Raw genomic sequence first — 27555 nt, 5'->3', positions numbered from 1 at the left:
CCGTCTCCCCTTCTGCCCCCGGGCCGGCTAGAGGATGGAGGGCAGGGCGGGGGGCGCACGGCGGGCGGCCCGGGGGGATCCCGGAGGAGTGACCAGGGGGGCCAGGCGCAAAGCGGCCCCGCTCAGGCCCGCTATGCTGCTGAGGCTCCGGGACTTCTCATAGCCTTGGAAGGAGGGACGGGCCGAAGGAGGAAGGGACACGACAGACACAGAGAGACACACACACACACACAGACGGCCGGGGACAGGCCCAGAGGGAGACCGAAAGAGACACAGGAGAACAGAGACAGTCAGAGACAGGGGGAGAGGGGGAGAGACACGGCGTTAGGAGGTGGCCTGGGGAGCCGCCCTCCCCACCACCACCCCCGCATCTGCCCCAGCTGTGGCTGTTCAGCAGGGGGGAGGTCAAGGTGGGGGCCTCTGTCCTTCCCCCAGCCCGGTCCCTCCGGGCAGCATGCCTGGGTGGAGGTGATGTCTCGGGTGGGAAGCAGCTGGGGCCGTCGGAGGGGGATGGGGGCGGAGGGAGGGGGACATTCAGAGGGGTCGGGGGCCGGGGGACGGACGGAGCAGGCCTCATCCCTCTGTTCTCTTCCTCTTAGTGGAAAGAGCCCGTGCTTGGGAGTCAGAGGTCGTGGGTTCTGATTCCGACCCCGCCGCTTATCAGCTGGGTGCCTTTGGGCTCGTGCCTCGGTTCCCTCATCTCTAAAATGGGGATGAAGGCCGTGAGCCCCACGTGGGACAACCCCACGACCTAGTATCTACCCCAGCGCTTAGAACAGTGCTTGGCACGTAGTAAGCGTGCTTAACAAGTTCCATCATTGTTAGTATTATTTTTCCTAGACGGGGTAGGACTGGAGGAGGGAGGGAGTGGAAGGATGGGGGCAGGAAGGGGTTGGGGTGGAGGGGCGAGGAGGGGAGTCGGGGCATGGAGGGGAGGAGGGCCTGACATGGGTTGTGAGGGGATGAGCCACGTCTGTGGGGAATGAGGGATGGGGGCGAGAGGGGTGCGTGAAGGGGCGAGGCCCACTGGGGGAGCGAGTTGGGTGGGCCAGGGGGAAATCCCCCGGGACTGGGAAAACAGACCAGTCAGACCCCTGAGCACTGGGGAGGGCGAGGAAGAGGGGGCGGTGAAATGGGTGCCGGCCCAGAGGGCAAATACGAAGGGGTCATCCGGAGGGGACTGAAGGAGACCAGGGGTCCTAAGGGAGGTTGTCAAGTCAGACCTGACAAGGGAGCAGGGAGAGTCACTGGATCGAGGAAGGGGGGTGGGAGGGCAAGTTTGAAGGAAGGAGGGAATCCAAGAGAGGTTAAAGGGAAGGAAGGATGGGGCCAGGTCAGGGGTTCAGGTAAGGATGGGGCGGGGGTCTCATGTCGTGGGGTTAGGAAGCAAGGAGCAAAATGGAGGTTATGGAGTTGGGAGGTCAACCAACCTTTGGCTTTGGCCAGATTTGGACTGGTGGATAGAGTTGAGTGGGAGGTCGGGGAATTTCCCTCTAGCCCAGCGCCTTATGAGCTCATATGGCATCTTCCCTCTGGCTCCTCTACGACTCGCACGATCCCTACCCACAATCACTCTCCCAGAACGTGCGTGTGAGGGGGGACTTCTGATCCCGGAGGCCTCCAGATTGGCGTTCAGGGAGTGTGGGGCAAAAAGGCCTCTCCACAGACTCAGGATTCAGGCCTTGTAGCAGGGGCATATGTTGGAGGGGGAGGGTGAAAATGAAGGCAGCGGCCAGAGGGGCGGGGGCAGAGAATTGGGGAGGGAACTGGGAACACCAGGAAGTTTGGGAGATGGGGCAGCATTGCCCAGTGGGAAGAGCCCAGGCCTGGGAATCAGGAGACTGGGTTCTAATGCCGGCTCCGCCACACGCCTGCTGGGTGACTTGGGGTAAGTCTCTGATTTTCTCTGGGCCTCAGTTTCCTCATCCGTAAAGTGAGGATCCAAAACCCTTGTCCCTTCTACTTAATAATAATGGTATTTGTTAAGCGCTTACTATGTGCGAAGCACTGTTCTAAGCGCTGGGGAGGTTACAAGGTGATCAGGTTGTCCCACGGTGGGGTCACAGTTTTAATCCTCATTTTACAGATGAGGGAACTGAGGCACAGAGAAGTCAAGTGACTTGCCCAAAGTCACACAGGTGACAGTTGGAGGAGCCGGGATTTGAACCCATGACCTCTGACTCCCTCTCTTTTCCACTGAGCCACGCTGCTTCTCCCCGTGAGCCCCATTTGGGACAGGAACTGTATCCGGGGCCTGATTATCTTGTATCTACCCCAGCGCCTAGTACAGTGCTTGGCATATAGGAAGTGCTTAACAAATAATAATATTGTTATTGTTATTATTTAGGAAGGGAGAAAGGGCAGAGGCCCAGGACGAGACTGAGTCCCGTCTGGGACTGAGCCTCTGACCTGCAGTTACCAAAACTAAGAATGTCCCAGATGGAGCTTGGGGAAGGGCTCCCGTGCTCACTGACCTACCCCAGGGCTCAGTACAGTGCTCTGCACACAGGAGGCAATCAGTACATGCCCTTGATTGCTCTGTAGTCCGCTCTGAGGCCTAGCCAATGGCCCATTTTCTAGGGAGCCTGAGGCCTTAACTCTGTTCAGTTTCTTCGCTCAGCTGCAGGGCTGGATCGAAGAAAGCAACTGTATCTGCAGACTGCGGTCAGGGAATAGAAAGTGAGGCCTAGATCCACCCCTCTCCCCACCTTCAAAGCGTTATTAAGGTCACACCTCCTCCAAGAGGCCTTCCCAGACTGATCCTTCTTTTCCCCGGCTCCCTCTCCCTTCCACATTGTCTACACACTTGGCTCCCGTGACCCCTGGGCATGTGCTATTCACCCCACGCTCCACCCCACAGAACGTATGCCTCGTCTTGTCTTAGGTACATATCTTTAAATTATATGTTATAAGTTACGTACGTATGTTATTATCTGTCTCCCCCTCTAGACTGTAAACTCATTCTGGGCAGGGAACGTGTCTGCTAGTTCTGTTGTAGTGTACTCTTCCGGGTGCTTAGTACGGTGCTCTGTACACAGTAAGCGCTCAATAAGTACCATCGATTGACTGAATGATCGATCTTCGGAGAGTCGGATTTTCCCCCAGGAGGTTTGGAGATGAGGGAAGGGGGCGTGAAGAGCTCAGGGGAAAGGTGGATTTGGGGGTCTGAAGGAGGGCATGTGGGGACAGGGAGTATGTTTGCTCCCTCTAGACTGTGAGCCCACTGTTGGGTAGGGACCGTCTCTATATGTTGCCAACTTGTACTTCCCAAGCGCTTAGTACAGTGCTCTGTACACAGTAAGCGCTCAATAAATACGATTGATTGATTGATTGATTGATTGATTGATTGATTGGAGCGGGGAGAGAAGGAAGCGAGAGGGAGCATGGGAAGCCGAAGGGGTCGGAGGAAGTGTGGAGGAGGAGGGCGTGTGTGGGACAGGGTATTGGTTAAGCGCTTACTATGTGCCAAGCACCATACTAAGCGTTAGGGTAGACAGGAGATTGTCAGAGGGGACACGGTCCCCGTGGGAGCCAAGGGCATGTGAAGAGCTGAAGGGATAAGAGGACGATGGAGATCCGGGGAAGGGAGAAGTTGGTGTCGGCTGGTGGGACAGGAGCAGAGGGTGCTCAGGGAGGGAGGAGGGTGTGATAAGATTTTACCTTATCTGTAAAATGGGGATTAAGATTGTGAACCCCACGCGGGACAACCTGATCACCTTGTATCCTCCCCAGCGCTTAGAACAGTGCTTTGCACATAGTTAAGCGCTCAACAGATGTCATCGTTATTATTATTATTATTGGGGAGGGGGATCAGGTGGAGACGAGGGTGTGGGGGGTTGGAGCCCCAGGGCCGGGGGCCCCCAAGGGTCTCGGGGTGGGAAGGTGGGGCCCAGCCAGTACTCACCCAAGTCCCCTGGCAGAGGGGCGCGGGGAGGGGGGCTCCGCTACGGGCCGATCCAGGAGGCGGCGTTGGCGTTGAGGTCGGGCAGGAAGGCCACGCCGGGTTTGCGCCAGTTCTCAGGGGGTGGCGGGCAGGCACCGGCGGCTGGGGGTCGGGCGGTGGGGGGGGCGAGGGGGCCCACGATGGGGAAGGGGTGTGGAAGCGGGGGGCAGAGGCAGGGGGCGGGGGCAGAAGTGGAATAAACAGAACAGAGGGGACTTGAGTGCCGACGACCCGGTGGCATGGATGGGGAAGGCCGAGGCGGGAAAGGAGGAGGAAGAGGAGGCTGGCGAGACGAAGAGCGAGGGCGGGAGGCTTCATGGTGGGTGGGCGAAGGATTCTGGGGAGCAGGAAGCGAGGAAGAGAGCCAATGGGAGGAGAAAGAAGGGGCTGCGGAAGGTGGAAAGGAAGTGGGAGAGCTGGGGAGGGGATGAAGGGTGTCTGGAATACGCTAGGGGAATCGGGGACGGGAAGGGTGGGAGGAGGTGGGTGGGCCTGGGGCCCGGGGGGAAGGGGGGAAGGGGGAGAATTGGGACTAGATCAGTTTGGAGAAGGAAGGGGAGTTGGAAGAGGCTGGGAGAAGGAAAGGAGAAGTCAAAGGGTCACAGAAGGATGGAGTCTGGGAGAAAGTCGAGGGGGAGGAAAGAAGGGTGGGAGCGGAGGGAAGTTGAGGGTCGTGGGAGGCTTCGTGGGAACCGGGGTGGAGGGGGTCACGGGAGATCTGGGGAGGGGGAGAGGTCAGGGGAGAGGTGCGGGGATCGGGGGACGGAGGGAAGTGGGGGAGACGAGCTGGAGGGATTTGGAAGAGAGACGTCGGGGAAGGTGGGGCCAGAACAGAATCGGAAGGAGGGGTGGGGGAGCTAGGGGAGGTGCAAGAATCGAGGTTGAGCGAGTTCCTGGGGGAGCTGTGGGGGGGCACGAAGAGGTCGAGTGGGGGGAAAGGAAGGGGAGCAGTAGGGGAGCAAAACGAGCACCCCTCAAACCCCCCCAGCCCCGCCCCAGAGGAGAGGGGAGGGGGTGAAGGGCTGGACTGTAAATCACTGCAAGGGGCGGGCTGTGCCCTCTGCCCCCAGCCCCCCTCAGTCTCCGCTTTCTACCCCCTTCCCTGGCCACCTCCCTCTAGCAACTGGCGCTCTCCCTCCCTCCTTCCGTCTGCCTCTGGGTCCCCGTGTCCCCCCGCCCTGGGGGTCCCCAGCATCCTGCGGGGTCCCCGGCCGGGGTGGGGAGGGGGCCCCGCTACCTTTGCGGATGGTGCCGTCCGGGGAGGGCGCGTAGTCGCTGGCTGCCAGCAGGAAGCAGGCCCGGTCCCGGCTGTAACGCTCCCGGGAGCCCGGGGTGATGGGGGATTTCTCCTCCGGTGACAGGGCCTGGTCGATGGTGGGACAGTCCTCATGGGCCAGGGCCGCGCTGGCGGCGTCCCCGTTCTGCTTCGAGTCTACGGGAGTCGAGGGAGGAAGTGGGGACGGGGACGGGAGAGACACAGCAAGAGAAAAAGAGGCAGAGATGGAGAGACACCGAGAGTTAGACAACAAAGACAAGAGGTGTAAGGGTGGAGAGAGGCGGAGGCAGGGAGAGAGCGAGACGGAGAGACAGGCAGGGAGACGGACGGGCAGAGACGGGGGGAGAGATCACACAGAGGTGGGACAGCAGCACAGGGAGGAGGAGAGAGGACAAAGAACCAGAAATCTCTGGGCCTCAGGCGCCCCGCCAAGAGTTGCGAGGCAGGTGGGCCAAGAGGCGGAGGAGTCTTCCTCGCCCCGCACCCCGCGCCTGAAAACCAAGGCCTCAAAACCATCAGTGGCTTCTCTCTCCCCTCTCCCCTCCACACCCCTCCGGCCAGGCTGGCTCCGAATGGGGGAGATGCCCCGGGGAGGACGTCTGGGCACGGTTCGGGGGGCAAGGGCGGGCAGGGGACGGGGGAGGAGAAGGGGCAGGGGAGAGAAGAAAGAGAGGGAGAGGAAGGGAAGAGGAGGCGGAAAAGGGGGGGGGGGGGCATGGGACCAGAGCGAGGAAGAGAGGAAGAGGAGAGAAGGGAAGAGGGGGATGAGGAGGGGGAAGGGAGAAAGAGAGGAGGGGGAAGGGAAGAAGGGGACCCCACGGGCTCAGACTCCAGTTCACCGGTTATTTTTAATTTGCGAGAAACTGGGTCAGGAGCTGAGGGACGAGGCCGGGAGGGGGTGGGGGCGCACCGGCTCGGGGCCCCCCCACCCTCTGCCGACCTACTTTTAAGACTGGGGGGTGGGAGGCAGAACCCAGCCCCCCCTCCCCAGAATGAGGTCTCTGGGCTCCTCTCCGCCCCTGGCCCGGTAGGCACCGGAGGAGGAAGACTGTGGAAGGGCAGACCTCCGCCACTCAAGGCGACAGGCGCGGACACTCACCCAGGGATGCACACCCGAGCCCACCCCCACGGAGACGCGCCGTATTTTCCGCACACCTCTGCCAGGCAACACACACACACCCGCCCACAGAGATGTGCCATATTTTCCATACACCTAGCAGCAGCAGCAACAGCAGCAGCAGGAGCAGCCTGGCCTACTGGCTACAGCCCGGGCCTGGGGGACAGAAGGGCCTGGGTTCTAGCCCCCGGCTCGGCCACCTGTCTGCCTGGGGACTTGGGGCAAGTCGCTTCCCTTCTCTTGGCCTCGGTTCCCTCATCTGGAAGATGGGGATCGAGACCGCGAGCCCCGTGTGGGACAGGGACTGTGTCCAATCCGATTAGCTCGTGTCTAATAATAATGATAATGATGGCACTTATTAAGCGCTTACTAAGGGCAAAGCACTGTTCTGAGCGCTGGGGAGGTTACAAGGCGATCGGGTTGTCCCACGGGGGGCTCCCAGTCTTCATCCCCGTTTTACAGATGAGGTCACTGAGGCCCAGAGAAGTGACGTGACTTGCCCACAGTCACCCAGCTGACAATTGGCAGAGCCAAGATTTGAACCCATGACCTCTGACTCCAAAGCCCGGGCTCTTTCCCTTGAGCCACGCTGCTCCGTCTACCCCAACGCTTAGTTACAATGCCTGGCGCATCCTAGTAAGTTCTTACCAAACGCCATCAAAAGGTACCCGCAAAAACACACACTAATAATAATAACATCGCACTGCGCCCACACATGCCCAGATTCACCGGAAATGGGCCTCGTTTCACACACACACACGCCCACACCCACCCGAGATGCACCGTGGCTCGTTGTGGGCAGGGAATGCGTCTGTTTATCGTTGTAGCGTACTCTCCCGAGCGCTCAGTGCAGTGCTTTGCACACGGTAAGTGCTCAATGATTCCGATTGAATGAATGAATGAATGAATTTGACCTAGGCCCCCGCAACTGTCGGCGCACACCCAAACCCACACACATCCCCCTATATTTTCTACCCTTTCCTCTCCCGTCCCGGCCCGACCGGCTCTCAAGAGAAGGGCCAAACCCGGGTCCAGCCCGGGGTGACCCCAGTCCAACCAGTCCCGCCCGCCCGCCCGCCCCGGGCCGTCCACGCCCAGTGGCACCTCACCTGCCCTGTTGATCTCGATGACTTCCTCCTGCGCCAGGGGACAGGGCTCCCCCGGGGCGGGCACGGGCGGCATCCCGACCAGCCCGATGCCCCCCACGCCGCCCCCTCCTCCACGGAGCAGGGTGGCAGCGGCCGGGGGCGGGGGCGGGGGCAGGTCGGGCTTGCAGTAGTTGGGCGAGCCGGGCTGCGGGGGCCGGGGGATGTGTTTGTTCTTCTTCTTGGGCAGCTTCTGCTTGGCCATGGCTAGGGAGTAGTACATGCCAAAGTTGTTGACGATGACGGGCACGGGCATGGCGATGGTGAGGACGCCCGCCAGCGCGCACAACGCCCCCACCAGCATGCCCGACCAGGTCTTGGGGTACATGTCCCCGTAGCCCAGGGTGGTCATGGTGACCACGGCCCACCAGAAGCCGATGGGGATGTTCTTGAAGTACGTGTGGTTGGAGCCCAGGATGTCGTTCGGGTCGGCCCCGATGCGCTCGGCGTAGTAGATCATGGTGGCGAAGATGAGGACGCCCAGGGCCAGGAAGATGATGAGCAGCAGGAACTCGTTGGTGCTGGCCCGGAGCGTGTGGCCCAGCACGCGCAGCCCCACGAAGTGGCGCGTCAGCTTGAAGATGCGCAGGATGCGGACGAAGCGGACCACCCGCAGGAAGCCCAGCACGTCCTTGGCGGCCTTGGAGCTGAGCCCCGACAGGCCGACCTCCAGGTAGAAGGGCAGGATGGCCACGCAGTCGATGATGTTCAGGCTGCTCTTGAGGAACTCGGCCTTGTCCGGGCAGAAGGTGACGCGCATGAGGAACTCGAAGGTGAACCAGACCACGCAGACCCCCTCCACGTAGGTGAGGAACGGCTCCGTCTCCACCTCCAGGTTGGTCACGTTCTCCGGCCCGCTCGGCGTCGACGACACCGACGTCTTGTTGCTGATGTGGATGAAGCTCTCGTGCGTCTCCAGGCAGAAGGTCGTGATGGAGATGAGGATGAAGAAGAGGGAGGCGAAGGCCACGTACTGCGGTGAGGCGGGGGGAGGGGGCGGAGAGGAAAGATTTAGTGAGGAAGAGCGGGAAGCCTCGCCAACCACAGCCCACCTGGCCCTCAATCGTATTCATTGAGCGCTTACTGTGTGCAGAGCACTGTACTAAGCGCTTGGGAAGTACAAGCTGGCAACATCTAGAGACGGTCCCTACCCAACAGCGGGCTCACAGTCTAGAAGGGGGAGACCCAAGAAGGGGAAGCCCTAAGTCTGGTCCCATAGGGGGTTCAGTTCTTCACTCGTAACCCCGGAGGGTGGGTGACGGTAGTAATGACGATGATGATAATGATTAAGCGCTTACTGTGTGTCATGCACTGTACTAGGTGCAGGGGTAGATTCAAGTTAATCGGGTTGCACACGGTCCCTGCCCGACATAGGGCTCGCAGTCTAAGTAAGAGAGAGAACATGTATACAGTTACCTGTATATATGTATATATGTTTGTACATATTTATTACTCTATTTATTTATTTATTTTACTTGTACATATCAATCAATCGTATTTATTGAGCGCTTACTATGTGCAGAGCACTGTACTAAGCGCTTGGGAAGTACAAATTGGCAACACATAGAGACAGTCCCTACCCAACAGTGGGCTCACGGTCTAAAAGGGGGAGACAGAGAACAGAACCAAACATACCAACAAAATAAAATAAATAGGATAGAAATGTACAAGTAAGATAAATAAATAAATAAATAAATAGAGTAATAAATATGTACAACCATATATACATATATACAGGTGCTGTGGGGAAGGGAAGGAGGTAAGATGGGGGGATGGAGAGGGGGACGAGGGGGAGAGGAAGGAAGGGGCTCAGTCTGGGAAGGCCTCCTGGAGGAGGTGAGCTCTCTATTCTATTTATTTTATTTTGTTAGTATGTTTGGTTTTGTTCTCTGTCTCCCCCTTTTAGACTGTGAGCCCACTATTGGGTAGGGACTGTCTCTATATGTTGCCAACTTGTACTTCCCAAGTGCTTAGTACAGTGCTCTGCACACAGTAAGCGCTCAGTAAGCACTCAATAAATACGATTGACGATGAGGAGGAGGAGGTATTGAATCCCCATTTTACCCGAGTTCAAGTTTCAGCTCCACCACTGGCCTACCGTGTGACTTCGGACCAGTCGTTTACCCCCTCTGGACCTCAGTTTCCTCATCTATCAATTGGGGATAAGATAGGTTGGAAGCCCTACGTGGGGCAGGAGCTGTGTGTCTGATCTTAATCAATCGATGGTCTTTATTGAGCACCCACTGTGTTGCCAAACTGTGTTATACTGTACTCTTTAAAGCACTTAGTCCCGTCTCAGGGTCGTACCTGGGGAGTTTCCAGTAGTCTACCAGTCTCGACTAAGGGAGAGAGAGTCAAGCAGAGGCGTACTCATTCCCGTCCTAGCTTGGGCAGCGGCTAGCGGGTGGAAGGCAATCTGCTACAAGTCCCACTGAGACTCAGGGCCCCAGTCTCCAGCCTTTCACTCATTCATTCATTCATTCAATCGTATTTATTGAGCGCTTACTATGTGCAGAGCACCGTACTAGGCGCTTGGAAAGTCTAAGTTGGCAACATACAGAGACGGTCCCTACCCAACAGCGGGCTCACAGCCTAGAAGGGGGAGACAGACAACAAAACAAAACATACTACCAAATAAAAAAAATAGAATTCATTCATTCATTCAATCATATTTAGTGAGCGCTTACCGTGCAGAGCACTATTCTAAGCGCTTGGGAAAGTACAACAACAAAAACTGACATTCCCTGCCCACAAGGAGCTTGTAGTCTAGCAGGGGGGAGCCCGACATCGATACAGATCAGTAAAATTACGGATTTGTACTTGTCTTGCGGAGTGACCTTGGGCAAGTCGGTTAACTGCTCCGTGCCTCGGTCTTTTCATCTGTAAAATAGGGATTTAAAACCTGTTCTTCCTATTTAGTCTTTGAGCCCCGTGTGGGGCAGGGCTCCAACCGCCCTCCAGGCCCTGCGGTTGATGCGACTCCCTTCTCGGGAGCTTCGACTCCCCTCCTTGAGCCTCTGCCCGGTTCTGGCAGTGCATTATCCAGGCCACCATCTGCTCCTCCGAACCAAGGGGCTAACCCTGTTGGCATTGCGAGATCTGCGCTGAGGAGTGGACGGAGTGGGAAGAGGGGCACGTCTGCCCGGCTCGGGCTCTTCTCCGGTCCTCCAACGCTCCCCCCGACCCTCACTCGGAGATTAGAACAGAAGGCGCTCGGAGGGGGCGAGGGGAAGAGCAGAGGAAACTTTGTGCTTGACAAACTAATGGCGCTGGGAAGCACAGTGGGATTTTCCCGCCATTCATTCATTCATTCATTCGTATTTATTGAGCGCTTACTGTGCGCAAGAGCACTGTACTAAGCGCCTGGGAAGTCCAAGTCGGCAACATATAGAGACGGTCCCTACCCAACAGTGGGCTCACAGTCTAGAAGGGGGAGACAGAGAACGAAACATAACAGAATAAAATAAATGGAATAAATATGTGCAAGTAAAATAAATAGAGTAATAAATACGTACAAACATATAGACGTATATACAGGTGCTGCGGGGAGGGGAAGGAGGTAAGGCGGGAGGGGTGGAGAGGGGGAGGAAGGAGGGGGCTCAGTGTGGGAAGGCCTCCCGGAGGAGGTGAGCTCTCAGTAGGGCCTTGAAGGGAGGAAGAGAGCTACACACACACACACACATGAACACACAAATGCACACACCATCCCCCCATCTGTTTCCTGCCCGCTGGTGACTTCTTTCAATCAATCATATTTATTGAGCGCTTACTATGTGCAGAGCACTGTACTAAGCGCTTGGGAAGTACAAATTGGCAACATATAGAGACAGTCCCTACCCAACACTGGGCTCACAGTCTAAAAGACTCCCCTCTCTTGTCACTTTCAGAGGACCCAAGCGGACTAGGCCGCAGCCTGGACTTCAGCCCCGGGATTTTCAAGGTTTTCCAGCTCTGTTCGGAGACCCCGGGGCCTCGGGGCCAACCCCAGCTCTGGGGCCTCTGAAGGCCCACGGTGGAGTTCATTCATTCATTCATTGTCAGTCAGTCGTATTTATTGAGAGCTTACTGTGTGCAGAGCACTGGACTAAGCGCTTGGGAAGTACAGGTTGGCAACACCTAGAGCCGGGCCCTACCCAACAGTGGGCTCACAGTCTAGAAGGGGGAGACGGAGAACAAAACCAAACATACTAACAAAATAAAATAAATAGAATAGATATGTACAAGTAAAATAGAGTAATAAATCCGTACAAACATATATACAGGTGCTGTGGGGAAGGGAAGGAGGTAAGGCGGGGGGGTGGAGAGGGGGAGGAGAGGGAGAGGAAGGAGGGGGCTCAGTCTGGGAAGGCCTCCTGGAGGAGGTGAGCTCTCACAGATATCGATGCCCTATTGTGGGCCGGCCCCACGCAGGCCTTTACCTCGTCATAGTAGTTACCCTAAAGCGTCGGGCGGGAGGACACCAAGGCCTATCTTTGGGTCTCGCTACCTGTTTCGTGCTCTCGACGTCTCTGCCTGTCGGACTCGCCCCCCGCCCCTGTCTTGTCATCTCTTTGGCTCAATAGAGAAGCAGCGTGGCTCAGGGGAAAGAGCCCGGGCTTTGGAGTCAGAGGTCATGGGTTCGAATCCCGGCTCCGCCACACGTCTGCTGTGTGACCTTGGGTAAGTCACTTCACTTCTCTGAGCCTCGGTTACCTCATCTGTAAAATGAGGATTAAGACAGTGAGCCCCACGTGGGACAACTTGATCACCTTGTATCCACCCCCAGCGCTTAGAACAGTGCTCTGCACATAGTAAGCGCTTAACAAATGCCATTATTATTATTATTATTATTAACTCCATGTCCCCTCCCGACTTTCCATCCGTTTCTCCGTCTCTTCAGCGCTCAGAACAGTGCGTGGCGCGTAGTAAGCGCTTAACAAATACCATCATTATTAGTATTATTATTTCTCCAGCTCTCTGTCCCCATGTGTCTGTGGTCTCTCCCCTTCCCTGCCTCTTTCCCCCGTTTCTATGTGACTTTGGGCAAGTCACTTAACTTCTTTGTGCCTCAGTTCCCTCATCTGTAAAATGGGGGTTAAGATGTGAGCCCCATGTGGGACAACCCGATCACCTTGTAACCCCCAGTGCTTAGAACAGTGCTTTGCACACAGTAAGCGCTTAAAAATACCATCATTATCATTATTATTATTTTCTTCTAGACTGTGATCATTATCATAATGGCATTTATTAAACGCTTACTAGGTGCAAAGTACCGTTGTAAGCGCTGGAGAGGTTCCAAGGTGATCAGGTTGTCCCATGGGGGGTTCACAGTCTTCATCCCCATTTTACAGCTGAGGTAACTGAGGCCCAGAGAAGTGAAGCGACTTGCCCAAAGTCACACAGCTGACAATTGGCAGGGCCGGGATTTGAACCCATGACCTCTAAATCCAGTAATAATAATAATGGCATTTATTGAGCACTTACTACGTGCCATGCACCGTTATAAGTGCTGGGGAGGTTCCAAGGTGATCAGCTTGTCCCACGGGGGGCTCATAGTCTTCATCCCCATTTTACAGCTGAGGGAACTGAGGCCCAGAGAAATGAAGCGACTTGCCCAAAGTCACACAGCTGACAATTGGCAGGGCCGGGATTCGAACCCGTGACCTCTGACTCCAAAGCCCGGGCTCTTTCCACTGAGCCACGCTGTTGGGTTGGGACCGTCTCTATATGTTGCTGACTTATACTTCTCAAGCGCTTAGTCCAGTGCTCTGCACATAGGGAAGCAGCGTGGCTCAGTGGAAAGAGCCCGGACTTTGGAGTCAGAGGTCAAGGATTCAAATCCTGACTCTGCCAGTTGTCAGCTGGGTGACTTTGGGCAAGTCACTTCGCTTCTCCGGGCCTCAGTTCCCTCATCTGTAAAACGGGGATGAAGACTGTGAGTCCCCCGTGGGACAACTTGATCACCTTGGAACCTCCCCAGCGCTTAGAACAGTGCTTTGCACATAGTAAGCGCTTAATAAATGCCATTATTATTATTATTATTATTGGAGTTAGAGGTCATGGGTTCGAATCCTGACCCTGCCAATTGTGAGCTGTGGGACTTTGGGCAAGTCACTTCACTTCTCCGGGCCTCAGTTCCCTCAGCTGTAAAATGGGGATGAAGACTGTGAGCCCCACCGTGGGACAACCTGATCACCTTGTAACCTCCCCAGCGCTTAGCACAGTACTTGGCACATAGTAAGCACTTAATAAATGCCATCATTATTATTATTATTATTGGAGTTAGAGGTCATGGGTTCGAATCCCGACCCTGCCAATTGTGAGCTGTGGGACTTTGGGCAAGTCACTTCACTTCTCCGGGCCTCAGTTCCTTCATCTGTAAAATGGGGATGAAGACTGTGAGCCCCCCGTGGGACAAGCTGATCACCTTGTAACCTCCCCAGCGCTTAGCACAGTGCTTGACACATAGTAAGCGCTTAATAAATGCCATTATCATTATTATTATTATTATTGGAGTTGGAGGTCATGGGTTCGAACCCCTACCCTGCCAACTGTGAGCTGTGGGACTCTGGGCAAGTCACTTCACTTCTCTGGGCCTCAGTTCCCTCAGCTGTAAAATGGGGATGAAGACTGTGAGCCCCCCGTGGGACAACCTGATCACCTGGAACCTCCCCAGGCTTAGAACGGTGCTTTGCACATAGTAAGCGCTTAATAAATGCCATTATTATTATTATTATTATTATTGAAGTTAGAGGTCATGGGTTCGAATCCCGACCCTGCCAATTGTGAGCAGTGGGACTTCGGGCAAGTCACCTCACTTCTCTGGGCCTCAGTTCCCTCAGCTGTAAAATGGGGATGAAGACTGTGAGCCCCCCGTGGGACAACCTGATCACCTTGGAACCTCCCCAGCGCTTAGAACGGTGCTTGGCACATAGTAAGTACTCAATAAATGCCATCGTTATTATTATTATTACTGGAGTTAGAGGTCATGGGTTCGAATCCCGGCCCTGCCAATTGTGAGCTGTGGGACTTTGGGCAAGTCACTTCACTTCTCCTGGCCTCAGTTCCCTCATCTGTCAAATGGGGATGAAGACTGCGAGCCCCCCGTGGGACAACCTGATCACCTTGGAACCTCCCCAGCGCTTAGAACGGCGCTTGGCACATAGTAAGCGCTTAACAAATACCATTATTATTATTAGTAGTAGTAGTAAGCGCTCAATTCATTCATTCATTCATTCAATCGTATTTATTGAGCGTTGGACAGTCACTCACTCACTCACTCATTCATTCATTCATCATCATCATCAGTCGTATTTATTGAGCGCTTACTGTGTGCAGAGCACTGGACTAAGCGCTTGGGAAGGGCAAGTTGGCAACATAGAGGGACGGTCCCTACCCGACAGTGGGCTCACTGAGCGCTTACTGGGTGCAGAGCACTGTACTAAGCGCTTGGGAAGGGCAAGTTGGCAACATAGAGGGACGGTCCCTACCCGACAGTGGGCTCACTGAGCGCTTACTGGGTGCAGAGCACTGTACTAAGCGCTTGGGAAGGGCAAGTTGGCAACATAGAGGGACGGTCCCTACCCGACAGTGGGCTCACTGAGCGCTTACTGGGTGCAGAGCACTGTACTAAGCGCTTGGGAGGGACAAGTTGGCAACATAGAGGGACGGTCCCTACCCGACAGTGGGCTCACTGAGCGCTTACTGTGTGCAGAGCACTGTACTAAGCGCTTGGGAAGGACAAGTTGGCAACATAGAGAGACGGGCACGACCCAACAGGGGGCTCACGGTCCAACTTGTCCTTCCCAAGCGCTTAGTCCAGTGCTCTGCACACAGGAAGCGCTCCATAAATACGACTGAATGGATGAATAGAAGATACGGTTGGATGAATGAATGAATGAATGTTTCTCCGCAGTGATTTGAGGAGGGGGGCGGGGGGTGGGGGGGGGGAGGAACACACCGCAGTGCGCATGCTCTTCGAGACTGAGCCCTGTGGTGGGTAGGGACCGTCTCTAAATGTTGCCAACTTGGACCCCCCAAGCGCTCAGTCCAGTGCTCTGCACACAGTAAGCGCTCAATAAATACGATTGAATGAATGAATGAATGAATGAATGAATGAATGCCCAGGGCTGTTCTGTTCTGCCCTCCCCCTCCCCCGTCGACGGGTGTAACGGCCTCGCCTTCGCCCTGTTAGACTGTGAGCCCCCTGTTGGGGAGGGACTGTCTCTAGATGTCGCCAACTTGGACTTCCCAAGCGCTTAGTACAGTGCTCTGCACACAGTAGGCGCTCAATAAATACGACTGATTGATTTCTCCTCAGCGTGGCCCGCCCCTCCCCCCGCCAGCGCGCGCGCGCTCGCGCGTCCCCGGCGGAGGCTGCGGCACCGCAGTGGGGGCGTGGCCCGACGAAAGGGGGGCGTGGTTTAGGTGGGAAAGGGGGCGTGGTCAGGACGAGGGGGCGTGGCCAGGACCGCGGACAGCGGCCTCCGCCGCAGTGCGCAGCCGCAGGGCCGGCGAGCGCGAGGAAGGGGGCGGGGCCGGCTCCCCCTTTCCCGCCCGAGCCGGGGCGCCGCCGCAGTGCGCAGCCGCAGACTGGGGCGCGCGCGCGCACGGTTAACCCCTTGCCTCCCCGGGCCCGGCTCCCGCCGCAGTGCGCAGCCGTAGGATTGGACAGCTCCACCGAAGCGGGGGGTTAACCCCTCCGCCGCCGCGGGGCGCTGCTTCGGGCTTCGTTGGTGGCGGGGGGGGGGGGGGGGGGGTCATTCATTCATTCATTCATTCATTCAATCGTATTTATTGAGCACCTACTGGGTGCAGAGCACTGGACTACTAAGCGCTTGGGAAGTCCAAGTTGGCAACATAGTCATTCAAGCGCTTGGGAATTACAAGTTGGCAACATATAGAGACAGTCCCTACCCAACATGGGGTTCACAGTCTAAAAGTTAAGCGACTTGCCCAAAGTCACCCAGCTGACAATTGGCAGAGTGAGATTTGAACCCATGACCTCTGACTCCAAAGCCCAGGCTCTTTCCACTGAGCCACGCTGCTTAGTCCAGTGCTCTGCACACAGTAAGCGCTCAATAAATACGATTGAATTTATTTTATTTTGTTAGTATGTTTGGTTTTGTTCTCTGTCTCCCCCTTTTAGACTGTGAGCCCACTGTTGGATAGGGACTGTCTCTATATGTTGCCAATTTGTACTTCCCATGCGCTTAGTACAGTGCTCTGCACATAGTAAGCGCTCAATAAATATGATTGATGATGATGATGATGATGATGATGAATAAATGAATGAATGAATGAATGAATATGTCTTTCTTTCCCTCTCTCCTCTTGTCTCTGACCATTTCTCTGGGCCCCTGACTTGTTTTGATGTCTGTCTCCCCCCTTCTAGACTGTGAGCCCGTTGAGGGCAGGGATTGTCTCTGTTTCTGAATTGTACTTTCCAAGCGCTTAGTACAGTGCTCTGCACACAGTAAGTGCTCAATAAATGCGACTGACTGACTGACTGAATGAATGAATGAATGAATTCAGTCATATTTATTGAGCGCTTACTGGATGCAGAGCACTGGACTACTAAGCGCTTGGGAAGTCCAAGTTGGCAACATATTCATTCATTCATTCAATCATATTTATTGAGCGCTTACTGGGTGCAGAGCACTGGACTACTAAGCGCTTCGGAAGTCCAAGTTGGCAACATATTCATTCATTCATTCAATCATATTTATTGAGCGCTTACTGGGTGCAGAGCACTGGACTACTAAGCGCTTGGGAAGTCCAAGTTGGCAACATATTCATTCATTCAGTCAGTCAGTCGTAGTTATTGAGCGCTTACTGGGTGCAGAGCACTGGACTAACCGCTTGGGAAGTCCAAGTTCATTCATTCATTCATTCAATCGTATTTATTGAGCGCTTATTGGGTGCAGAGCACTGTACTAAGCGCTTGGGAAGTCCAAGTTGGGAACATATGCATTCATTCATTCAGTCGTATTTATTGAGCGCTTACTAGGTGCAGAGCCCTGGACTACTAAGCTCTTGGGAAGTCCAAGTTGGCAACATATTCATTCATTCAGTCAGTCAGTCAGTCAATCGTAGTTACTGAGCACTTACTGGGTGCAGAGCACTGGACTGAGCACTTGGGAAGTCCAAGTTGGCAACATATTCATTCAGTCAGTCAGTCAGTCAATCGTAGTTACTGAGAACTTACTGGGTGCAGAGCACTGGACTAAGCACTTGGGAAGTCCAAGTTGGCAACATATTCATTCATTCATTCAATCGTAGTTATTGAGCGCTTACTGGGTGCAGAGCACTGGACTAAGCGCTTGGGAAGTCCAAGTTGGCAACATATGCATTCATTCATTCAGTCAATCGTAGTTATTGAGTGCTTACTGGGTGCAGAGCACTGGACTAAGGGCTTGGGAAGTCCAAGTTCATTCATTCATTCATTCATTCATTCAATCGTATTTATTGAGTGCTTACTGTGTGCAGAGCACTGGACTAAGCACTTGGGAAGTCCAAGTTGGCAACATATTCATTCATTCAATCAGTCAGTCAATCGTAGTTATTGAGCGCTTACTGTGTGCAGAGCACTGGACTAAGCGCTTGGGAAGTCCAACTTCATTCATTCATTCATTCAGTCAGTCGTATTTATTGAGCTCTTACTGTGTGCAGAGCATTGGACTAAGCGCTTGGGAGGTCCAAGTTGGCAACATACAGAGACGGTCCCTACCCAACAGTGGGTCTGGCGAATAATTAATAATAATAATAATAATAATAATAATGACAATAATAATAAGGTTAAGAACCTACTATGAGCCTAGACTGTGAGCCCGTTGTTGGGTAGGGACCGTCTCTATATGTTGCCGACTTGGACTTCCCAAGCGCTTAGTCCAGTGTTCTGCACACAGGAAGCGCTCAATAAATACGATGGAATGAATGAATGAATGAACGCTTACCAGTCTTCTAGACTGGTATGCTGGGTAGGGAGCAGCGTGGCTCAGTGAAAAGAGCCCGGGCTTTGGAGTCAGAAGTCATGGGTTCAAATCCCGGCTCCGCCGACTGTCAGCTGGGTGACTTTGGGCAGGTCACTTCACTTCTCTGGGCCTCGGTTACCTCATCTGTAAAATGGGGATTGAGATTGTGAGCCCCGCATGGGACAACCTGATCACCTTGTATCTTCCCCAGCGCTTAGAACAGTGCTTTTCACATAGTAAGTGCTGAACAAATACCAAAATCATTATTATGATTATTATTCTCTGGGCCTCAGTTACCTCATTTGTAAAATGGGGATTAAGACTGTGAGCCCCCCGTGGGACAACCTGATCACCTTGTAACCTCCCCAGCGCTTAGAACAGTGCTTTGCACATAGTAAGCGCTTAATAAAATGCTATCATTATTATTATTATTATTAGGGACCGTTTCTATCTGTTGCCGACTTGTACTTCCCAAGCGCTTGGTACAGTGGTCTGCACACAGTAAGCGCTCAATAAATAAGATTGAATGAATGAATGAATGAGCACTTCCCAGTCTTCTAGACTGGTATGCTGGGTAGGGACCGTCTCTGTTGCCGACTTGTACTTCCCAAGCGCTTAGTCCAGTGCTCTGCACACAGTAAGCGCTCAATAAATACGACTGAATGAATGAATGAATGAGCGCTTACCAGTCTTCTAGACTGGTATGCTGGGTAGGGACTGTCTCTATATGTTGCCGATCTGTACTCTCCCAAGCGCTTAGTCCAGTGCTCTGCACACAGTAAGCGCTCAATAAATATGATGGAATGAATATGTGCCAGGCACTGTTCTAAGCGCTGGAAAGAGGCCCAGATCCCCTGTCTCCGAGCAATCTAGTGGGGGGCAATCTAGGGGCACAGTCCAAGACGGGGGTTGAGTGGGGAGTCCTAGATCCTGCCCTTCTCACTTTACATTGGCACCTCTGGGATGGGGAGGGGGGGGCGGGGAGAGTTAAAAATCTTCCTTCCAATCCTGTTTCCCCCAAGTTACTCAGACGACTTCATCTTAACCCCAAACTTCAGGCTCCCGCGTTCCCAAATCTTCACCCCGATCAGCAAGATTGCCGGCTGGATTTTCGGGCCTCAGCTCTTTCTCTTCCGGACCTAATTCCCCTCTCGGAAATCTTCCCCGACCCCCCCACCCCCACCCCCCAATCCCTTCCCCTGCGGGGTTAATCAAGGTCACCGGGCCGGTGAACCAGGGCGATGGGCTGGGGGTCCGGAGGGAAAGGGGCCTACACAGAGCTGGGACGGGAGGTGCACATTTTTGGGGGGTCGGGTCCGTCTCCTTTGCCCCCCATCAGGGGCCATCTTGCTCCCTCCCACTGTCCTGGGTCCGGGACGGGGAGGGGGGCTTCTCCGCCCCCCTCCTCCTAATCCCTCCCCCTCATCGCTTCTCGCCCCCGGGACTCTGGGACCAAACTTTAGGCCGAGTTTGGCTCCCCTTCCCGGATCCCAGATACGGTCCCGCCCCCCTCCCCCTGTCTCCTCCCCTCTCTCGGGGTCCCTCTCCTTTCCCCCAATTGACCCCCTTCCCCATCCCGTCCTCCGGGGGCGAGGGAGGGTGGGGGAGGAGGGATGCGGCATTGCGGTCTCCTGTCCTGCCCCCAAACCTCTCAGCCCCGAAACGCAGAAAAAGGGAGGAGGGACAGTGTCGGGGGGACGCGTTCCTTCTACCGCACCTTGATGGGCGGGAGGAGGGGGCACATAATAGACGCCGGGCCACCCTCGTCCTTTCCCACTCTCTCCGGCCAAGGGTCTTTGCCGTCCCGGAGCCTTCCTCCGGCCCTCTCCCCGTTACCTCTCCCTCGGCCTTCCGGGCACCCCATTTTCTCTTCCTCTACTCCCCTCTCTCCCCGGCGCCCAAGTTTGCAGTCACCTCCCACTCTGGGAGTGTCCATCAGCGTCTGGAGAGGTGGTGATGGGGGGTCTCCCTCTCCCGCTTCTTCCCTGGGCCTTCCAGTCCTGCCTTCCCCCCACCTCCAAACTACACCCCCCCTTCCCGTTCTCCCTCAGGTCTCGGGGGGCCGAGGAGGACGATGATGAGCCCGTTGTCGGGTAGGGACCGTCTCTATACGTTGCCAACTTGTGCCTCCCAAGCGCTTAGTGCAGTGCTCCGCACACAGTAAGCGCTCAGTAAATACGGTGGAATGAATGAATGAATGATGGTATTTGGGTTACTGTGTGCCAAGCACCGTTCTCAGCGCCCTAGGCCCGTTGTTGAGTAGGGCCCGTCTCTGATCTGTTGCCGACTTGTCCTTCCCAAGCGCTCAGTCCGGTGCTCCGCACACAGGAAGCGCTCAGTAAATACGATGGAGTGGATGAATGGGAGAAGAGTTTGGCGTCGGGGGGCGGGACGTGGAGTATTTGGGATTTAAGAGGGCGGGGGGAGAGAAAAGAGACTCGAGGCGATGCGTGTGTGTACTGGGGGGGGGGCGAGGAAGGGACGCCTAGTCCAGTGCTCCGCACACAGAGAAGCCGCGTGGCTCGGTGGAAAGAGCCCGGGCTTCGGAGTCAGAGGTCGTGGGTTCAAATCCCGACTTGGAGTCGGAGGTCGCGGGTTCAAATCCCGCTCCGCCCCTTGCCAGCAGCTGTGTGACTTGGGGCCCGTCACTTCACTTCTCCGGGCCTCGGTGACCTCATCCGGGAGACGGGGATGAAGGCCGGGGGCCCGATCGCCTCGGAACCTCCCCGGCGCTCAGAAGGGTGCCGTGCACATGGCAAGGGCTTGCTGGCCGCCACCGAAAACCCCGAACCAAGCGGCCGAATAGCGAAGGGCCGGACGGGCCGGGGGTCTTACCCGTGCGGCCCGCGACGAGTAGGGGTCTTCGAAGAGGGCCCAGACCCGGGGTTGCCAGCGGCGCCACCAAGTCCCGCTGGCCCCGGCGGCCACTCCGCCGGCCTCCTGGAGGCACAGGCGTTTGAGCTCCCCTCCTCCTGCTCCTGCTCCTCCTGCTCCTGCTCCGCCGTCGGGCCCCCCGAGCCCCCCGCCCCCGGTCCCCAGCCCCGGGGGCTCGTCCTCGGGGGGCGGCGGCGGCGGCGGCGGCGGCTCGGGGGCCTCGAAGCTGTCGAGGGCCTCCTCGGCGTCGCGGTGCTGGCGGTAGGTCATCCAGCAGCAGGCCTCCACGTCGGTCTCGTCGATGCCCCAGAAGGCCAGCTCCTCCTCGAACAGCGGGCCGCACACGTCGGCCGGGCAGTGCAGCTTGCCCGTGCGGTAGTAGTTGAGCACGTAGGCGAAGACCCCCGGGTGCCGGTCGAAGAAGAACTCATCGACCCGCGGGTCGTAGTCGAAGTTGCCGGGGGCGTCGGGCTCGGTGAGGCCGGCCAGCCGGGTGCCCGGCAGGGTCCGCAGCGTGGAGCGGTAAGTCTCGTGCCGGACCCCGCCGACGTTGATGACGATCTTCTCGCTGTCCCCGTGGCGCCCCATGGCCGGCCCCCCCCGGGCATGGCGGGGGACCCGGCGGCTGGGGAGACCGGGGGGCTCCGGGGGGCAGCGGGGAGGCCGGCGGAGGGCTCGCCCCCGGGCCCTGGCACTGCTGCCCCGGCTGCTGCCCCTGCTGCTGCCCCTGCTGCTGCTGCTGCTGCTGCTGCTTGGCCGCCTTGCGCCCGCGGAAGGAGGACACGCAGACTGAGCTCAGCATTGGAGGAGGACGGGGGGCGGGGGGGAGGAGGGGCCTAAGGGGGAAGGGGCGGGGAAACTGAGGCCGGGGGCGGAGGGGGCGGGAAGAGAGAGAAGGTGGAGGAGGGGCGGGGCCCACCTCTCCCCCCCGCCCCGCCCCCTCAACCCCCTCCCTTCTCGCCCCCCACCCTCAGGGGGAGGGGGAGCGCGGGCCGGACGACGTCATGCGCGCCCCCGGCCCCGGAGGGGGGGCTTTTAGGAGGGGCTACTAGTGGGGGGCCACCTGCCCACCGAGGGGATCCGAGGAGATGCGCAGTGAGTCCGCCTTGGGCGTCCTGGGGGGGGGAGGGGGGCGGGGTCGGTGGGGAAAGGGGGCGGGACTCGGGGGGAGGGAGGGAGGGGGCGGGGGTCTGCGGCGGCTCAGTCCCGGCAGCGGCGGAGCCTGGAAGAGATGGAAGGGGAGACAGGTCAGGGACCTGTCCCCCTTCCCCTCTTCCCTCCCTTGTCCTCTCCCACCGCCGCCTCGCTCTACTCCCATCTCTCGGGCTCGCGTTCCTCTTCCCATCCCTTCCTCATCCTCCCCTCTCTACTCCTATCTCTCAGGATCCTCATCCTCCCCTCTCCACTCCTATCTCTCGGGCTCGCGTTTCTCTTCCCATCCTTTCCTCATCCTCCCCTCTCCACTCCTACCTCTCGGGCTCGCGTTTCTCTTCCCATCCCTTCCTCATCCTCCCCTCTCTACTCCTATCTCTCAGGCTCGCGTTTCTCTTCCCATCCCTTCCTCATCCTCCCCTCTCTACTCCTATCTCTCAGGCTCACGTTTCTGTTCCCATCCTTTCCTCATCCTCCCTTCTCCACTCCTATCTCTCGGGCTCGCGTTCCTCTTCCCATCCTTTCCTCACCCTCCCCTCTCTACTCCTATCTCTCGGGCTCGCGTTTCTCTTCTCATCCCTTCCTCATCCTCCCCTCTCCACTCCTCTCAGGCTCGTGTTTCTGTTCCCATCCTTTCCTCATCCTCCCCTTTCCACTCCTATCTCTCGGGCTCGCGTTTCTGTTCCCATCCTTTCCTCATCCTCCCCTCTCTACGCCTATCTCCCGGGCTCGCGTTCCTCTTCCCATCCTTTCCTCATCCTCCCCTCTTTACGCCTACCTCTCGGGCTCGCGTTCCTCCTCCCATCCCTTCCTCATCCTCCCCTCTCTACTCCTATCTCTCGAGCTCGCGTTCCTCTTCCCATCCCTTCCTCATCCTCCTCTTTCTATCTACGCCGGTCTCTCGGCCTCTCCGTGTCTCTCCCTTGCCAGGGTCTTTCATTCATCCCCCTGCGTCTTTTGAAACTCTGCAGGCTTCCTCGATTTCCTCTCTCTGCCCATCTCCTCCTCTGCCCCTTCCCCAACTTTCCCTCCTCCTTCTCCCCTCCTTTCCACTCTCCTCCCCTTCCCATCCGCTCCTCCGGGCTCCCTCCCCTCCCTCACTGGTCTCCGCACTGTGCGGGACGTGGGGGTGGCGGGGGTGGGGGGGGGGTCTCAGCTCAAACACCGCAGTCAGCACGGTTCCAGGGGAGGAGAGGAAAGGGGAATCCCCCTCCCTCACCCCGGGGTCCTGCCCACCCCTTCCCCCCTCAGCCAACCCCCCCCCCAAGACCCATCTCCTACCAATCCCCGTCTCGTCACCCCAAATTTGACTTTGACTTTACAGGAGACTAGACTCCCTCCGGGATTCTCCCACCACCGGTGGGAACAGGGGAGAGGGGCAGAGGTGCTCGACGCCCCCCCCCCCCCATCCTTAGGACCCCGACGTCCTCGTTTCCCCGCAACCAGTGACAAGAAAGTGGCGAGTCAGCGGTTCTAGAGGTGAGGCGGGGCATTGGAGCTTCAGAAGCGCAGGGAATGGGGGGATTGGAAGTGGTGGGGGAAAGATTGGGAGGGTTTAGATTCCAGCGCTTAGAACAGTGCTTGGCACATAGTAAGCGCTTAACAGATGCCATTGTAATTATCATTATTATTCGGGGAGAGATCGGAGGGCCGGGAAGAGACGGAGGAACTGGGGCTAGACGTGAGACGAGGAGCGGAGGTGGGGGAAAGCCGGAATCCTGGGGAATAGGCTGGGAGTTGGGAGAGAGAGGGCCGGAAAAAAGAGACGGGGTGGGGAGGGGGAGAGAGGAGATGGAGCAGAAAGGGTTCGGGGTTCTGAGGGGAGAGAACGGACCAGGTGGAAGCAGAGTGAGGGTGAGGGGAGGGAGAGCGATTGGCTTGGGAGATGGAAAATGGGGAGGAAGGGGCTTCAGCGCAAGTAGAAGAGGAGTCGGGACAGGGATGGATCCAAGGGAATCAATCGGAGGATCGATCAATCAACCAACGGTATTTACTGAGCGCTTACTCCGTGCAAAGCACTGTACTGAGCGCTTGAGAGAGTACAATACAACGGAGTTGATTGTGAAACGCCGTTACTTTGCGAGGAAGAGGCCATTCCGGTCAATTCAAGGAGAGGGAGGACAGGCCATGGCGTGAGAAGCTCCGCTAGCCCGCTAGGGCGACTTCAACCTTTTTGTCATTAGCCTTTCTTTTCGCTCTGAACTTGGGCGCGAGGGACAGTGGAGAGGGTCCGGGGGTGGGGCGACCAGGGGGAGGCTGAGCCATCATCATTTGGGGGATTTACCGCGGATCTAATTTGGGGGAGATAGGAATTCTGGGTCCAGTTTTTGGGAAGTGTCTCCGTCGGGGAGTGTGTCTGTTAGAATGTTGCATTGTACTCTCCCAAGCGCTTAGTACAGTGCCCCGGACACAGTAAGCGCTCAGTAAATAGGACTGACATTTCTTCCTCCGGAGGAAATCTCAGAGGCCAGAGAGGAAGCTGGTTCTGGTCTCCCATTCCTGCCGGCTCTGTGAGCTCCTTGGAGGGGATCGGGGTGTGTGTGTGTGATTGGGAAGGGGTTTCTGCAGGAATGGTATTAGGTCCCCCTCGTCCAGGTGAGGGGGGCCGAAGTGGGAGGGAGAAGTTGGAAGGGATGGAGGAGAGGAATGCAGAACGCAGGAGCCAAGAGGGAAGGGGAAGCAGATGGGCAGGGGGGAAGGGGACGGAAGAGAAGCCGGGGAGGGAAATGGGAGACTCAGGGAGCAGATGGGGAACCGAGCCGACTGCTGTGAGAGAAGATGGGGAGGCTGAGGGGGCTCGTGAAGGGAGACGAGAGGCTCGGGGTGACGTGGGACGGCAGAATTTTCTGGGCAGAGAAGGACTGGGGCCTAATTCGAGAAAACGAGCTGGGGACACAGGCCGCGGAGCGGGGCGGGGGAGAAAGCTGGGGGGCTCAGAAGGGCGCTTAGAGAGACGGAGGGGCCGGAAGGGGTCGGGGGAGGAGGAAGGACGGAGGTTTTAGGAATGGATTTAGGGCTGAAAAGGAGGCGAGGGGACCACTCGGCCTTCCCCCTTCCTCGCTCACGATCACGAGTGGAGCAAGCTGGTTGTGGGGGAGGGGAAGGGCCGGGAGGGCGTGTGTCCAGTTTTCTGCAGCCCGGAAAGGGAGGGAGGGGAACAGGCCCAGCACGGCCCGCCCCCTCGACCACCCCCACCCCCAGGAGCCCCTGACTCCGGTCCTTCCCTCCCCAGGCCCTCCTAGACCTGCCGCCCCTCCAGACCCGCTGTGCCCTTTCTCCCAGCTCCATCCTCACACAGCACTCCGCCCTTCCCACACCCCCGGCCCACACCCAGCTTTTTCCCGAATCCCCCCTTCGCCTCCCCCCAGCAGCATCTCCCCCGACCCTCCCTCTCACCTCGGACCCCCCCCCCGCCACCGTTTTCCGGCCTGCTCCCCCAGAAACTCCATCCTCCCGCCTCCCCTTTCCCCCAGCCCCCTGGGTTTTCGGGGCTCCCCCTTGCTCCCCGCCGATCGCCCCCGTCCTCAGTGAACGTCTACCCGCCCCCCACGGTGTCCCCCAACCCCCTCCCCAGGCCTCCCTCGTGTCGCCCCCCCCCCCCCCCCCCCCGCTCCACGCATACTCACTCTCTTCCCGGCGGGAGGGGGGTGAGGGGAAGGGAAGGGGCCGCGGGGTTGACCCCTCGGGAAGGGGGTGCAAGCGGACCCCGGGGGTGGTCCCGGGCTGGGGGCGGGAGTGGGGGGCCGGTCCTGGGCCCGGCTGCTGCTCCGGGCGTCGATGGCTGCGGCGGGAGCTGCGGCTGCGAGGTGTGGTTTGGGGTGGGGGGAGGTGGGTGACATCACCGCCGGGGGGGAGGGACCGGGCAGGGGAGACCCCCCTCCGGCTGCAGAAGGCGGGGAGAGGAGGAGCAAGACCACCCCCCTTTCTCCCTCCCACCCCCTCAAACACGTGCCTCCCCTTCCCCAATTTCCCCCCACCGCCCCCCTCGGGGCCTACAGGCCCCGCCCCTGCGGAAAGGGGCCCTGTCGGAGCCCTTTGTGGGGTGGGGGGCGTCCCACCCCTCTCCGTCCAAACCCAGAGGGGTGGGAGAGGGCGTTTAGGGGGAGGGGATGGGGACATCTCGGTGAGTGACTGCGTGTGTGTGTGTGTGTGTGTGTGTGTGTGTGTGTGTGTGTGTCCCCTCCTTCCTCTCCCCCGCCTTACCTCCTTCCCCTCCCCACACCACCTGGATATATGTACATAGGTTTGTACGGATTTATTACTCTATTTATTTATTTATTTTAGCTGTACATATTTATTCTATTTCTTTTATGTGGTTAATGTGTTTTGTCTTGTTGTCTGTCTCCCCCTTCTAGACCGTGAGCCCGCTGTTGGGTAGGGACCCGTCCCTAGATGTTGCCAACTTGGACTTCCCAAGCGCTTAGGACGGTGCTCTGCACACAGTAAGCGCCCAGTAAATACGATTGAATGAATGAATGAATGAATTTATTTTATTTGTACGTATTTTTTCCGTTTATTTTATTTGGTTAATATGTTGTTTTGTTGTCTATCTCCCCCTTCTAGACCGTGAGCGCGCTGTTGGGTAGGGACCGTCTCTAGATGTTGCCAACTTGGACTTCCCAAGCGCTTAGGACGGTGCTCTGCACACAGTAAGCGCTCAATAAATACGATTGAATGAATGAATTGAATGAATTAAAGCTAGATGCACATCTCCCCCTTCTTGACTGTGAGCGCGCTGTTGGGTAGGGACCGTCTCTAGATGTTGCCAACTTGGACTTCCCAAGCGCTTAGTACGGTGCTCTGCACACAGTAAGCGCTCAATAAATACGATTGAATGAACATTTATTCTATTTATTTCATTTGGCTAATATGTTTTGTTTTGTTCTCCGTCTCCCCCTTCTAGACCGTGAGCCCGCTGTTGGGTAGGGACCGTCTCTAGATGTTGCCAACTTGGACTTCCCAAGCGCTTAGTCCGGTGCTCTGCACACACAGTAAGCGCTCGGTAAATACGATTGAATGAATGAATGAGGGTCTTGAGAGTGTGTGCGTGTTTCTTGAGAGAGTGTGTGTGTGTGTGTGTGTGTGGAGGGGAGGCC

The 27555-nt window shown here is 57.0% G+C and overlaps 1 protein-coding gene across 5 annotated transcripts; it reads right to left on the bottom strand.

The window, feature by feature from the left end:
- On the bottom strand, positions 1–21967 carry KCNC3 (potassium voltage-gated channel subfamily C member 3). 5 transcript variants are annotated; one of them, XM_038753226.1, is made up of 5 exons: positions 21269–21914; positions 7446–8454; positions 5181–5375; positions 3905–4045; positions 85–164 (listed from the first exon to the last, which is right to left on the bottom strand). In XM_038753226.1, exons 1-4 carry the CDS (start codon positions 21893–21895, stop codon positions 3945–3947), a joined length of 1932 nt encoding a protein of 643 aa, XP_038609154.1. In that variant the 5' UTR covers positions 21896–21914; the 3' UTR covers positions 85–164; positions 3905–3944. The 5 variants fall into 5 exon arrangements, with proteins under 5 accessions (XP_038609156.1, XP_038609154.1, XP_038609158.1 ...); XM_038753228.1 differs by lacking the exon at positions 3905–4045 and having other exon boundaries at positions 1–164; positions 21269–21967; XM_038753230.1 differs by lacking the exons at positions 85–164; positions 3905–4045 and adding an exon at positions 4100–4435 and having other exon boundaries at positions 21269–21967.
- Positions 21968–27555: the final 5588 nt, after the last annotated feature.

The sequence above is a fragment of the Tachyglossus aculeatus genome, chromosome 10 (genome assembly GCF_015852505.1).
Source record: "Tachyglossus aculeatus isolate mTacAcu1 chromosome 10, mTacAcu1.pri, whole genome shotgun sequence".
NCBI classification, from domain to species: domain Eukaryota; kingdom Metazoa; phylum Chordata; class Mammalia; order Monotremata; family Tachyglossidae; genus Tachyglossus; species Tachyglossus aculeatus.
Note: the sequence above shows the minus strand (reverse complement) of the source record. Positions and strands in the feature narration are given on the sequence as shown.

Excerpts from the sequence above, each read along its gene's own strand:
- KCNC3 (XM_038753227.1), bottom strand. The coding sequence starts at position 21,895 with ATGGGGCGCCACGGGGACAGCGAGAAGATCGTCATCAACGTCGGCGGG. Across the intron at positions 8,455-21,268 it reads ACTCGTCGCGGGCCGCACGG|TACGTGGCCTTCGCCTCCCT; the intron begins GTAAGACCCCCG and ends GCCTCACCGCAG. Across the intron at positions 4,846-5,180 it reads GGACGGCACCATCCGCAAAG|CTCCCCCAGGAACTCGCTCA; the intron begins GTAGCGGGGCCC and ends GCCCCCCCACAG.